Source organism: Pundamilia nyererei, unplaced genomic scaffold (assembly GCF_000239375.1).
Source record: "Pundamilia nyererei isolate P.nyererei 1_Seehausen unplaced genomic scaffold, PunNye1.0 scaffold00082, whole genome shotgun sequence".
NCBI classification, from domain to species: Eukaryota; Metazoa; Chordata; class Actinopteri; order Cichliformes; family Cichlidae; genus Pundamilia; species Pundamilia nyererei.
In genome coordinates, this window is record NW_005187483.1 from 386,011 (window position 1) to 401,274 (window position 15,264).

The 15,264-nt window shown below is 36.1% G+C and overlaps 1 protein-coding gene across 2 annotated transcripts in view; it reads right to left on the reverse strand.

The window, feature by feature from the left end:
• The window catches only part of LOC102214996 (transmembrane protein 132C), a 281,137-nt gene that overhangs the window by 9,614 nt on the left and 256,259 nt on the right, over positions 1-15,264 (reverse strand). For both annotated transcript variants that reach the window (XM_013912144.1, XM_013912145.1), the window contains 4 exons: positions 5,142-5,347; positions 3,135-3,198; positions 2,792-2,923; positions 2,058-2,135 (listed from right to left, as the gene is read on the reverse strand). In XM_013912144.1, coding sequence (XP_013767598.1) covers positions 2,058-2,135; positions 2,792-2,923; positions 3,135-3,198; positions 5,142-5,347 — 480 coding nt within the window. The remainder of the gene's footprint in view (positions 1-2,057; positions 2,136-2,791; positions 2,924-3,134; positions 3,199-5,141; positions 5,348-15,264) is intronic.

Genomic DNA, 15,264 nt, shown 5'->3' on the forward strand with positions numbered 1-15,264 from the left:
CCCCCCCCAATATTTTTTAACTTTAAAAAGTTTGCTGAATAAATGAGGTTTAAGAAAAGCTTCTTTTTCTCCCCGAGGAAATCATACTTTTTCTATTTTTTTGTGATTTGCTGTGAAAGTAATTGGACATTAGTAAGTACAGTTTTTATAGAACAAACAGTAAAAAACATTGTACAACAGAAATGCATAAAATAGCTTTTTTGCTGTCTGAGTGAATATTTCCTTAAGGTGAAATTTTAACATTGTCAGTGCAAGAGCAGTGAGAGCCACCATTGCGCCACATAAACTTGGAGTAGTTAGGAGGTTAACACACACAGACTGATCATCATTGATTCATTTCTGCACAGCATGTCTTAGACACACATGCAAATACATACAGACAAACATGGATCTTTAAAAGCTGATGGTGCTGGTATTGCATGTGTAAAGAAAACTCAGGGAAACTGTGCTGCTGTCATCACACAGCGAAGCACACGCTAAGTAACGAAAACACATCTACGCACAAATGCACACAGACCGTGTTCCCGTCTGCATTCCAGCTGTGCCCCAGTGTGTCAGCATTCAACTAAGACAACAAGGCCAGAACTAAAGACAACTCAAATGAAAACAGAGTGGATGAAAAGAAAAAGGGACAGTGTAAGTAAGATGGCAAGCAAGCAAGAGAAAAATAAATAGAGTAGGTGTCAGAAGGAGAGGGACAATGACAAATAGAGGAGGACAGTAAGTGAAAGGGGCAGAAAGAAGGAGCATGAAAAAGATTGGGGTACAGATGAACAGGGAAACAGCAGACAGACACTGATAGAGATTAGGGGGCCCATGTTGTAGTGTACTACTTCGCCCAGCGACAGGAGGACAGGCAGATCTGATTGGTGTACAAAGACAATCTCGCAGCAAATGTGTCAGGGCGTCAAACTTAATCCCACCCTCAGCAAGGTAACAAAATGCAATGACTGACGGCTCTGGGATTGCTCCTCAAGACCGGCAGAGAATAACAAGGTGAGAAAGAGAGACTGGGGATAGAAAGGAAAGAGAGACGGGAAAAAGAGGAAGAAGCGAGACTCAGGAAGACAGAGCTGGGGGCTAAAATTGAAATGTCAAACTATCAAATGATGCCTGTCGACTCTGGCATCTCAGTGGGAATTCTCGGTAAATTCTCTCTCCTGGCTCCCAAACGGTCCACAGCTGTATATGTGTGTGTTTGTGTGTGTGTGTGTGCACGCATACATTAATGCAGAAGTCCCCTGCTAACACACACCCAGCTGTTACCAAAAATCATGCCACTTATGCACTGAACTTCAGTCCAACCATTTTTTTATTTACTTGTTAATGGATGTGAAACATACTCTTCAACACAGTAATGAATGCGACCATAAAAATACATAATTTCTATATATGTAATGTATGCAAGAGAGAACAGAAAACAATATAAGACGACACTGATGAGGACTGCGAAACATTTGGTGGTTTTGCTTTAGTTCTGCTACATAACCGTGCATAAGTAAATAACAGAATAAGCCACAGAACTATCCTCCACTGTCACACTGAGTTACAATGGCCAGGCTCATTGGAATGCAGAAAGTGCACAACTGTGTTCAGTGTGTATATGTGTATAATTTGTGAGCATCATGCTGAGATGTCAGGGCCAAATTCAACATTTAATTGTGGCTAATTGTATAACAAGCTAGCAGGGGAGGCTTATATATGAGGAACGGGGATAGTGTTTACATCACCAGAGTACTTATGGCTGTAATGTGAAGTGCCGAATTACACTGCACTTGACATAATGAGTTCTTTCAACTGTCTTTTTCTGGACTTTGTAAAAAGCAGTGAATACATTGCTTGTGGAATTTCTTTTTTTTTTACATACTCAAATACTGTATGATGAGTAAATGACCCACTGCAGTCAGTTTCTTAACTTTACTATAGGGATGAATATAGACTTCCGTAAGCAGAAAGGGTTCTTTTGGTGTTAGAGCTTATAATATCAACCAGCTTAGTTACAATTGAAGGGGAAGAGATGGGTTGCACTTTTAGTGATGAAGCAAGCAAGAGAATACCTGTATATTGGTGTGTCCCAGGTCCCGCCCGATTACGATTCGTCCATCTATTAATCTGGCAATGCGAGGCTCTTCTATCTGCAGAATACAGAAACAGGAGGCAGTCAAAGGATACATTATTTATTGTTTAGAAAGAATTACAATAATAATATACTATTGGGTGCATCTCTTAATTTTTGAATTCAGGTGTTTTCAGTCCTATTCCAGTGTGATACTATGATACAATTTACTGCTATACCAAGTCAATTTGTGAAATTTCTGTCCTCCTAGATATACCACAATCAACTGTAAGTGATATTATTACCAAGTGGCAGCTCAGGTACAAAGTGGCAGACCATGTACATGTAAAATTACAGAGTAGGGCTGCTGAGTGCTGAGATGCATAGTGTGTAAAAGCTCTGCTGACTCAGTAACTGCAGAGGTCGCAACCTTCTTAACATCAGCAGAAAAAGCGTGTGTTGGGAGCTTCATGCCATGGGTTTCCATGGCAGAGAAGCTCCTGTAGGTGCTATAGTTGTTCACACAGTTCATCTGTAAATGCAAAAAATCAGGACGTATGTTTTGCACTGTCTATATATTAAGCCACCTTACAAGTACTTATTAGAAAGTGTCACTGCCCATAGCTGTGAGCAAATAATTTATATCCCAAAATGTTAAACTATTCCTTTTGTGAAGAAGCCATGATCTGCAAGTGAATAGAAGGGTACTGTTTGTGAGCATTTGTGTATACCCACCTTTAATTGGTCCAAGACCAAATGAGTGATATCAACTTGCCAGTCAGCACCCAGCATGTAAACCATCTCTCCACCTGGGTCAGAAGGTTCTGCGACAAAATGAGTGAGGACCCGCACCAAAGCATACTGGTACTGAAAGGTTAGAACAAGGCCAAATTCAGACTCTGATGCTAAAGTGCACAACAGACTCTTACTTCAATGCTTGTGATTAAACAAAAACATGGCACAGAAGTACAACTCAGTATCAATAACTCAGTATTTAGGCAGATATTATTCAGATTAAACTGCCTTTAAAAGAGTTGTGATCACTCAGAAACAATACTGATTTACAATCAAATGATACCTGTAGGGTGCAGCCTTTGCCCTTTCTGTCATCGTCCTCATCATCTTCACTGTCTCTGGTGGGTCTGAAAAGAAAAGAGATAAATAAGGAAGAAAGAAATAAAATGAAGGGATGGTGAGATTATCCAGTAATTAAATGTCCCCTTTCCTCTCTCCTCTCAGCTCCAGCTGATGTACTGAATAATCTCATCTTCAGCTTACACTTTAAGCCAAATAAAGGACACTTGAGTCTCTAATCTACATTTAACACATTTAAACACTTTACTTGAACATTAAGCACTTGTAATAAGACTAGGATGGTCAAAATATTTTAAACGTAACTGGTCAATTTTCTATTCTTGTGTAATACTATCTGTTGGGCAGCAGTAGATCCAAACTATAGAAATGAGTCTTTGCAACGTTATAAACAACATCAAAAATCTTTTACATTATAAGAATTACATTAAAATGAAATGGAACAACATATGTAAAAATCACTATAACTAGGGGATTTAATAGAGTCTTGAGCAGAACTACATTTGCAACACTACTGAGTCAAAACAGAATTATTGTTTGACTCAGTTTAACTTGGATTCTTTAAACCACCTTTAATTGGTCCAAGACCATTCTTCTGCTTTCATATGGTACCAAAAAGTAAAAAAAAACAAAAAACAACTAACTAAATCATTATATTTGTATTTAAAAATATTGGTCAATGTATTTTGTGTTGTTAATCTAGTAAGCAGCAATCTACTAATAAATAGACTTGCAGCTAAGACAGCTGCACGTCTTTCTTCTTAATTATTTCTTTCTTTTGCAGAATATAGAAAAATACAGTAGTCATTAATTAAATCAGATCTAATCTAATGAAATAAAACATAAGAAATATAAAATGTACTATGAATGTACTAATTTTTCAATGCTAAAAAACAAGAAGGCAACTTGTCTCGATTCGTCTCTAAATGAAAATGTATTTTTTATCTCAGAAGGATGCAAATAAACACATTCTTTCTCCTTTGCCTGCCTCTGTGAAATCTATCATTGACCATATACAGGCACACATAGGATCATATAATCACATAAGAATATACACACAGAGGACTGCATCTGTGTCTTATATCTTTACAGTACCTATGAAACTCAGGTAATATTACAGGAATTTTCTTTCCATTACCCAGTGCCCCAGTTGCACATGTGTCTGTGTGAATGTCTCTACCTAATAGTGCTTGTGTTTCACTCTGTCAGATAGTGGTTTGGGGAGATGGAGGTGTGTTTGTGCACACGGCTTGGTGGCTGCGTGAGCAGAAATTGCCAAAATTGAAAAATAGGCCCAGCAGAACAAAATGGAAGGGTGGCAAGATGAGAAATAGGAATAAAACACACAAACACACATACCTGTCATACAAATACACAATCAAAGATAGAAGCACAAATGCATAATGATATTTAGAATCATTAAAAGCTCTGTAAATGATGAAAACTTCCAATGTAAACATTAATGCCAATGTAAGTTTTGGCAAGAAACACTCAATTTCTATTTTTAACATCCTGTTATGTGCTTTGTAACACTGGTAGGAATAAACAATATTGTCAGTCTGCAACTTAAAAGTGATACACCTTTGGTTCAGCTTTGAGAGAATTTGGAAAATATGGCATTGTAAGCTGTAGTGTGTGTATATATATATATATATATATATATACACACCAAAATGAAAGACAAAATAAAATTTCTCAGAGAAGAGTAGGAAATACAACTCAACAAATGCCTGTACCATGAATTTTTGTGACTTCAAAAACTAGCAGTTCCTCACAGTTCACTGCTCGATTCTAACAGAAATTGCAGGTGTTTGTGTTTCCCTTCTGAATAGTCTTAAAATGTGTCTCTTACCAAAGAAAAAAAAGTCTTTGTAGCATAAATGAAAATGGTGTACGTAAAATGCTCTACATTTTGACAAAATTATGCTAATGCCTACACCTTCTACCGTGTGTTACACTCCCCCATTCCCTCAAGGTCAGACAGGCAAATTACCTCTTGTTAGTGATGATTGGCACCCTCCAGCCCTTGACCTGGCTGAGCTCAGTATCTGACAGATCTATCTGAAGCGGTAGCTTGGGCACCCAGACGGTGAGCTGAAGCTGAGCAGATAGGTGCAGGTATGAGAACTTGATGGTCAAAGACTGCCGACCACGCATTTCTTTGCCATTCACCAAAACCTTGTCACAGTTTGGAGAAACCTAAAAATAAATGTATAAATAAAAAAGAGGGAAAAAACAGTTTGATTGAGACTGGGAAAAACGTGCATGCATGTGTGACATTTTAAACAGAAATCAAATGAGTTGCATGAGTTTTTTCCACAGAAACGGATGCAGCCTCTGTTGTGTATTGCTCAAGCACAGCCTAAAGCAAGTTTTCACAATAATCATAGTGTTGCATCCAGTAAGATATTTGTCACTGATTCATAACAAGTTTATTAATCTTGTAAAGCACTTTGCAAAACTGTTCTGTAATGTGCCCTGAAAGAAAAGGTTAATAATGTACTTCTTCCTGTTGCATTAGTGGCATTTCAGGTTTGCGAATTCTCTCTTGTTATCTCCGCCAACGTGAAGCAACATATTAACATTTAACAGCCTCGAATCAGTAAATCGCAGTCATTTTAAGACATTAGCACAATTTCACTGAATACATAAGATGACCAACAAGAATACTGTGAACCACAATACCAGTGGGTTTAGCAAAATGCATGATTTCTTTTTTTTTGTTTTTTAAAAAACAGTCTAAAGCTTTTTAACACTCTATAGTACATATTTGGTAAATTTATTATTATTATTTTTTTAAATTTAATGTTACAACACAACACCTTCTAATACGGTGATGAGTGGAAAGGGGGTTTGACCTTTGACCTCTGGGTAGAGCAGTCTTTTTAGGAACCAAAACTGCATGGGACATAGCGCTGACAACTGGTAGGAATAATGTTTGTTTCTATACATATTTAAAATGAAACAACTTCATTTATAAAATAGGTTTATGGATTTCTGAAGAAGAATCGATTTTTAAATATAGATTTTAATTTCATTTGGTTACGCAAACACTTTTTTTTTATTTGTTCCCAAAGGACAACATTATGCAGTTCAACCATCTTTCTTATTGCATTAATGCTAAAGCAGTTGTTGTCCTGATTAATGCTTGTTTTAGGTGAGTGTTGGGATATACACTTTTAGCAAACCATCCAGTATATGACCCCATATGAACTGACTGGAAAGGGACATAAGGCAATGGAAAATCCTACATTGTATTCTGTTCAATTTTAATCTTTTTCAGTGTTTTGATTAATCAATGTGCTTTTTTTTTACCAGCAATGTCAAAAGATAGAAATAATCAGTCAGATTTGAACAGAAAGTTACAGTTTGCTAAAATACTGCATTGGCCGTATTTGCATATTTATAGCTCTTTATATAATACCTAAACTAGGGATCTGTATAACATATTGCAAATGTGCATGGATAGCCAACAAAGGAACCAAATAGAGTTATTAGGTGAGAAAAGGGAAACAAAGAAAGCAATTCTTCTCCTAGTGACAGCAGAGAATTATGTGTTCAAGTATCTTAAAAATTGGAACAAAAGTTCAGCAGCTATGAAATGAAAGCAAGGGCAGTTACAATTTCCAAACTGGCATAAAGTCAGTGTAATATTATTTATTTATGACTGCTTTAGAAAAAAATATATTGAGAAAATTGCAATATTCAGAAAATGTAATATGTGTAAATATTTAATCATCAGTTGGTGCAAAACTGTGTTAAGTAGACTTTCTCACTATTTTTTTCTTGCCCCACCTATTCTTATTTCTGCATCTTTATATAATTCTATGGCCATTAATCCATTCCTCAGAAGTTTATAACTTCTCCACCCTCTCTGTCTCTACACTACACTTCTCATCCCTCCTCCCACCCTTTCTTTCATCTCCCAGTGCCTCAAATGTTCTGTCCTCCCCACCCATTCCTATTTAACCCTAAAGCATATGAACATCCATTTCCTGTTATCTGACGTCTTCACCCTTTTTTGTTTTTACACCCCAGTCTTCTTCCTTTTCTAAATCTGCCAACTTCTGTTTATTAGGTTTTCCACTCAGCTGCACCTCACATTCAATCCCCGTGTTGTTGAAATTTGTGTATCAGACATCACTGCTTACAGATGACTCATTTAAAAGCTCACACCACCCACACTACAGTTTGTTTTTTAAAATCTTTAACTGTAAACAACTTGGCCTATTGTGCTGTACACCATTAAGGTGAACTCAATTCGTCTAAATATTCATTTTATCTCTTTACAACCTGTTACTGTTAAGAATGATTTAGTTATTGCAATACGACAATGAAAGACAATGGAAATGTTAAATAGAAAAACACCTACATCTTATCACACTTTAATCAACATTTCCCAAAACTACAGTGTTTTTTGCAAAAATTCAAAAACCTTTTTTATACAAGCTGCTACTGCTATTTGGGTTTTTCAGGAAGTTAAATCTACACTGAAAAAAAGGCCGTGTTGGATTTACTTGATTCAGTAGTGGACATTGGTTGCACACAAATTTTGGCAGAAACTTAAACGATTGAGTTAAATCAACACAACTTTTTCATATGTAATAAACATGTGCATTTTGTGTTCATAAAACACGATTGAAACATGTTTAGATGAAGTAAGTTGAGCTCTTGGAATATTTTAATCCTTCACAATTTTGTCATTTTATTTCAACACTATTCAATAACTTTTACCCCAGTACTACTTGGTCACTTAAATACTACATGTTGTCTTCATATTACATAATGTTCAACAAAGTCTAGAGTCTGGTTACCATAAAGATTGAATGGATCTACAATAGCTACGATCCTCCTAACCTTATTCTGGTGCAGGGGGGCTGGGAGATAACCCTGAAGTGATAGGTTACAAGGCAGGACAACTCACAAGTCTATCACAAACCACCATTTGCACTTACATTCACAGGTAATTTAGAATCACCAATTAACCTAACTCTAACAACTGCTTGACTTTTAACTATGGGACGAAACCAGAATACCCAGAGAGAACCCAGTGTAAACTAGCCAGATTGTGGATTTGAACCCAGGACCTTCTTAACGTGAAGCAATAGAACTAACCACCATGCCACCAATCCAGACTTAACAAAAGGAGGAAAGCTATGATTTCAAGGCTTGATGCAGAATTTTTTTGTACGTTTTTGTCCATGACAGGTTAAACCACAATAAATAGCAATAGCATACATGTGTTGTGTGTGTAGTTGTCTGCCTCTTATAACTCCAGTGATTTTCCTGCAGTTTGACATCTCGTGCGATCTTGTGAATTTCATGAGTTCAGCAACTAACCACTCTTACTAGATTGTATCATGTCATATCAACAAGAACAAATTAAGTTGTTGAATTTCATACAGATTCTTCATGATTTAATTACATTCATATAAACATGAAATTATTGTGTTTAAATTACAAGTTAGACTTTTTTAATGCAACAACCACCCAATTTACTTAGAGGCGGCTGCTCGATTTGACTGAGATGGATGCCTTCCTGAAACCACGATCCAAAGCGTGCGAGACTGAAATCCCGTGCGGTGTCGCAGTAAGTTATTGACTTACTTCACTCGAACATGATATGAACAATTTAATCTAGCCTCTCTGCATATCATGTAGTTTCTACACTATATAGTTACACTTAACTTTAAAGCACGAGGCACTTATGTTAAATACACGCAAGATGCTTACGTAAATCCAAGAGTTGGCCAATCCCTTTTTTTCAGTGTAGTCTATTTTGGGTACCGTTTCCAGACAGTGGTTTTTTTTTGTCCTGTTTCTCCCCCCTTAAACTCAGCTGGTTGTGGCAGATGGCTACCCCTCCCCGAGCCTGGTTCTGTGATGGGTTTCTTCCCAGTAAAATTGAGTTTTTCCTTCCCACTGTTGCCAAGTGTTTGCTCAAAGATGGTTGTTCGATTGTTGGGGTTTTATATTTATTGTTATGCTCTTTACTTGTGCCTTGAGGTGACCGCTGTTGTTATGTGGTGTTATATAAATGAAACTGAATTGAAGATTAAATTAAAATCAAAAGAGAACCATCATCTGCGCATATCTCCTCATGTATGGTAAGTTCTCCTCTTAGTGAGATGAATAAAAAAGGGATACTGACTTCTTCCAACAGTTACTCAAAAGTCTGTGATTCAGTGCTCTTGCCTGATGAAGTTAACTATTTTAGTTATAACATCAAAAACATGGTTCATTTTTAGTACTGACTTACTGTACACAACACTTTATGACGTATAATACAGTGCAAAAATACCAGATTCAGTTCTGGGTTTACTGAAGTCACTTTATCTTCTATCCGCTACAAAAGTCAGACATTTTTCACTGTCAGATTTGGACAGCCATCGGTTGTAACACCTGCCAGTTTGCCCATTTCAGCCCAAGCCTATCAAAGCATGCAGTTACCTCCGTAAACAATTCACTCCCTGTCGTGGTCCTTTTCATTCAGCACGTTGCTGCCAGCTCCTCTGTAATCTCAAACTCTTTCATTATCCCATGTACAAAGATGAGTAACTAGGCTGTGTCACAGACATCACAGCTTTTGTCCACAGCCACGGAGAAAAAAAATCAAAATTGTCTGTTTTGTTTTTCAAGCTCCAGATCTTTGAAAATGTCCTCGATCCATTTTGTTATGGTTCGCCTGGAGAGGGGTTCATTCTCAAGTGCTTCTGTATATTAGCACGGTAGAGTGCACCAAATACTCTTTGTGGGAAATTACAAAGCTGGTCTTGACTGCTCTAACCATGTTTAAAGCTTCATAAAAGGTTTTTGTTGCTTTTGTAGCTTTGCTAGCAAATCTACCTTTCTGGTCTATTTCTCTATGGGTGTTTGTTCTTATAATGGTGATTCATACTGTGACCCTTTAGCATATGGAGAACAATATAAGCTTATAAATTTGCTCTCTACAAACAAAGAAAACTGTTTTCATTCTGACTTTAAAAAAATAAACTCTCAGAAGTGCACGTTTATGTTATTTTAATTTCCCATTGAGCTCTCATGGGTCTGTTTGGGACAATGCCCCTGTCTAGCCTAAATAGATAGATGTTAACGAATTGTAAGTGCATAATGTAAGCTCAAACTGAATGCCAGTTCAAAGAGGAATGGTCTGACCAATAATTACTGAGTACTTAAGATGATAATATATTAAATGAGTAGTCCCATTGTAAAACGGACTAGTTTTTGCTAGATGATGGATGTTTTTTACTGTAGGCACTTGAATTTGGAACATGTTAGCAAATTAGCAAACATTTGGAGAACATTTGAATGTTTAGAAATATCAGCTTCAGTGTAGGTTTTTACATTAAGCTTTGATTCATTATTTCCAAGTTTATTATAGAGCAATCTTGGAACAACATTTCACTTTTCCTGATAAACACAAGAAACGCACACATGATCTAAACACAATTTTGTATGGTTAAATTTTTTGGGCTTCCCTATGAAAGACTTTGATCTGAAAAGAGGTTAACATTTTGTACATCAGAGCTAAACCATTTCTTCCCTATCTGCTCTCAACTTTTAATTTCTTTCAATTTAACTTCCTCCTCTATGCTTCTGCTCCTGTAACATAAAAGGAAAGTTGCCCAACCCCTCTTCTCCTCACTTCCTCTTTTCAATTTCTATTTTTCTTCTCTCTCTTTAACTTTCTTTAAATCTCTTTCAACATCCAGCATTTCCCTTTCTTGACCTGCTCTTTTTCTTTTGTCTCCACTTCATCCGCCCCCCTCATCGTACCTCGTCTCCCTCGTCATCTTCCTCTCTCTCTGAAACCTGATTTACCGCTTGTTAACATCAAAGGGATGTTAGACTGTTGGTGCCTCAAACTATTTCTCCAAATCATTTTTATTTTCTAGGTGTAAATCAGTGTGAATACTGCACGGTTGCTGTGACAGGGTTTGGTTTCCAATGAAGGTATAAAACATCAGAAGTCAGGGGACATCACAATGGTGCTTCTTGAGCTACCACTAAAGTAATTGTTCATGTCTGTTATTTCTACCTTAGTTTTGCTGAATTATAGCTATGCAAAGTCTGGATACCCCGGGGGAATACGTAAGAAAAATCAAATTATAGTCCATTGAAAAAGTTTTTCAGATATAGCTCTGCAACTTTTAGGCTGAGAAACAGAGGTGTGAAAACAGTAACTTGAAAAAGTTACTGTTTCTCATTTGAACAGAGAAAAATGAACTAGAATCTCTTCTTCAAAAAGGATGTTATATACTATGACATAGGTAAGAAGAATTAATTAACCTTTAATTACTTCTCTAATTATATCTTAATTATATATTTCTTTTTCATTACTTTAAGCTCTGTAGTGTTTACAGCAAAACAGTGGCATTATGAGGACACAAAAAATCTCCAAGTGAATGCTAATGTTGCTTTATGTTCTTTTTCTGTATAAATCATTGACATGTTACAGTTTTCCCTCAGGTGTTCTTGGTCAGTTCTCTAATAACAGTTGATGAATTTAACAGTATCTGAAATCCATTAAAACTGTCTGCTACAAGTGGTTGTCATGAAGACCATTGTTAGCATTTTAAAATGTTTTAGAATAGGCAAATGACTACGTACAACTGTCCAATTTAAAGACTTGATATTTCTTTCTCTTACAGTAACAGACTGTGACTCTGATTATTGCAAACATATTGTAAAAAAAAATATTTATAGAATTTGAGTGCGACACAATCAGAAAAAAACTCAAGATAGAGAACCCTGATCTGGTTAACATTTAGTATTTGCAACAGTCTGGCAATGGAAAATATTTCTGCTGAAATCTAAAAAAATGGAACCTAGCCTGACTAGGATTTTGAATTGTTTGAGGTTGGGTTTCTTTTTAGGATTTACCTTATTCCTGTTCTGAACAGTTTTAGCTTTTGTCTTTCCTCGTGTAGTGATTTCCAACTTTCCAATGTATCTTTGGTATTATGTTTTAGTATGAGTATCCTTCTGTTCTATTCTGAGTGTTTACAACCCTTAGATATACACATTACGTCAGCACACGCACGCACACACACACACACACACACACACACACACACACACACACACACACACAGTCCATAAAATAACTCATGTTCAGTTCTAGCCTGCACTATTCTTATCTATTTTAATGAATTTTAAATCAAACAATCAAGATGTGACTGATTTTGATCAAATGAATCTGAGAAACTAGAAATGTTTAATTTTGCTTTTATTACAGCCAGAAAAAATACTGCTTTGTTATTGATGACAACTTAAAACCCTAAAGTCAGGTGTCACCCAATCAATGAAAAAGAGAAAAACAATCAAGTGTAGTGGAAAAATTAGAGGAGGGACAGTTGGCCACCAATATAGTGCCAAAATACTTATATTCCAGAAGACATCCCAACTTTAAATGACATGTGTTGGCATTTACCTCAGATAAATATTAGCTACCCTCTTTTCCACGCTTAGTGAAATTCCTTCACATTACCTATTTGAGTCACCTAGAAAATTTATATTTTTTCTAGTTTGTGTTTCTTCTACTGCAACTCCAGGGCACAGTGTAATTGAATTTTTTTAATTTTCTACAGAACGAAACCCACATAGTGTAATATCCATAATAGTACTGCAATTACTTGCAACACTCAACTTAATTTAAAAACATTTCTGGAGATGACTTGTCATTGCTCATAGAGGCTGAGAGAATTCAAGGAACTGTTATAATGTATAAACCTTTACCTTTATAAGAGATTAATCAATAAATGTGTGATTTATAAAAATCAAAACTGAATTACTTGAACATCATAAAAAAGTCCTTTTCAAAAATAAAATGTTTGTTTTGTTTTGGCAATCTGCTTCACTGCTTATTTTCCAAGAGCTTGATAGGATCATCAATACTTACCACATATGGTGAAAAAATGCAGTTGGTTATTTTTGGTGTGGTAACCAGAGGAGACTTCATATTTGACCTTTCAGTCGTGAAAGTGTTTCCAGCACAGTTGGGTTCATATAGTTGTTTTGGACAGTAAAACATTTTGGAACTTTGCCTCTGAACACTACAACACTCAATTTTAAATTGTGAATGAGTGAATATGTGATTAGAGTGCAGACTTACACTTTAAATTTAAAGGGTTTTACATGAAGTCTGCATTAACTGTTAATGAATTACAGTTGTATTTATATGTATTCTCTCTTTGTTTTTATTTGGACAAACTAACATAATTTAAAATATAAAATAATATACTGTTTTGGATGAAAATCCTTTGTAGTCTGTAACAATCAGAAGTTTAGAAACTAATGGATATCACAAAATACTGCATATGCTCCCTTGGGCTACTCTGCCATGCCTTTACTGTAACTGCCTTTAGTTGCTGATTGTTTGTGGGTCTCTCTGGCTTCAGTAACTGAAAAACATGCTCTATTAAGCTGAGATCAGGTTAGTGATTTGGCCATTAAAGAATATTCCATTTCTCTGCCTTGAAAAAATGTTTTCGATATGTTTTGGGCCATTATCCACTTGTACTATAAAACCCTGTCTTATCAGTTTTGAAGCATTTATTTAAATCTAGGCAAAGAGTATAGCCATGCAGATTTCAAAGTTCATCCTCTTACCTCTATAAGCAGTCACATCACATCAGTTCCACTAGCAGCCATAAATGCCCATGTAGTAACATTGCCTCCAATATAGTTTTTGGATAATGTGAAATGTTTTAAATTGTTTCTTCAAAATTAACTTTGACAATGTCTACACCCTGATGAGTGTACTTGAGTTGGCTAGTGTTGTGAAAGAGTATTTCTTAACTAAGGAAAGATCATCCACTTTATTTATCTTCTATGGTCTATCAGTTCTTTTAGTGTTGGCCTTCTCCAGTTCAATAGCACCAGATTATTGAACTGTCCATTTCCAAGATGTTCCATACCGCTCTGATAGGTTTATTTTAGTTTTTCCATCTACTGGCAGCTTGCTTTACTTGCACTTTGGCTTCACATTGAGAATTTCAATGAAACTATATGAAATCAACTCCATATATTTTATCTGCTTAATTTGTCACAGAATAATAATGGAACATGCATCACTTGTCCGAGAAAATGCTTGTCAGTTAATTAACTTTTGAGCATCTGATAATGGTTTTCTATGTTTAAAAGTGGCTTTCAGTCCTTAATTATTTTTTGACCCACTAAGTTAAAGCTGAAAGTCTGCACTTTAATCACATGTTGTTGATTTTTTTTTAAATTCATAATCCACTGTGGTGATGTATAGAGGTAGAATTATAAAAATGTGTCATTGTCGAAAAACCCAAGTCTGCTTTTGAATGAAGACAACGCAGAGTCTGCACCATTTCAATTCTTATTTTTTAATAGCTTAAGGTGGGGAAAGTAGTTCTTTTTATTTTTAAATTCAGTCTTGTGTTGGATCTAGAAAAGACTGCTGATATCAAGGAGGCATGCACAGACACACATGCCTGGATACACACACACACACACACACACACACACACACACACACACACACACACACACACACACACATAAGGCTGACCACAAACACAAAAAGATACAAACCTTTGACAGACTTAGAACAAGTGTATTGGTGTTTTTGCAAGTAAACAGCTGAGTTGGAGGTTTAAGGACACTGAAGAATGGATTTAATCTTTCTGTTTCTGGGAAAGACTCATAGATAGCACAGGATGAATCAGAGTAGGAATGAGAAGAAGAGCAAAGTGAGAATTTTTTCTTTTTGAAAAGCAGAGCGTTAAAAGAGAGCAAAGACAAAACTGAAGAAAATATATCTCACAGAAAGTAAACTGTATAGCTCAGCAGTTAGGAGATGTTGAAAACACAGGACAGGAAAAAAAAAACTATTTTCACCTTCATCAAATGCCACAAACAATACCACATTTACCGTACAAATTTCCAAAGACACCTCCTGAAAACTTTTCGAAGTTCTCAGCAGCACTTCAAACAAAAGCAGAGTTTAACTGTTCAAAGTAAGTTTGAGAAGCAGATGTGACTGAAACCTATTCATATTTTTACGATTTAATGGGAATGATAGACACAAACATGTTGACACACACACACACACACACACACACACACACACACACACACACACACAC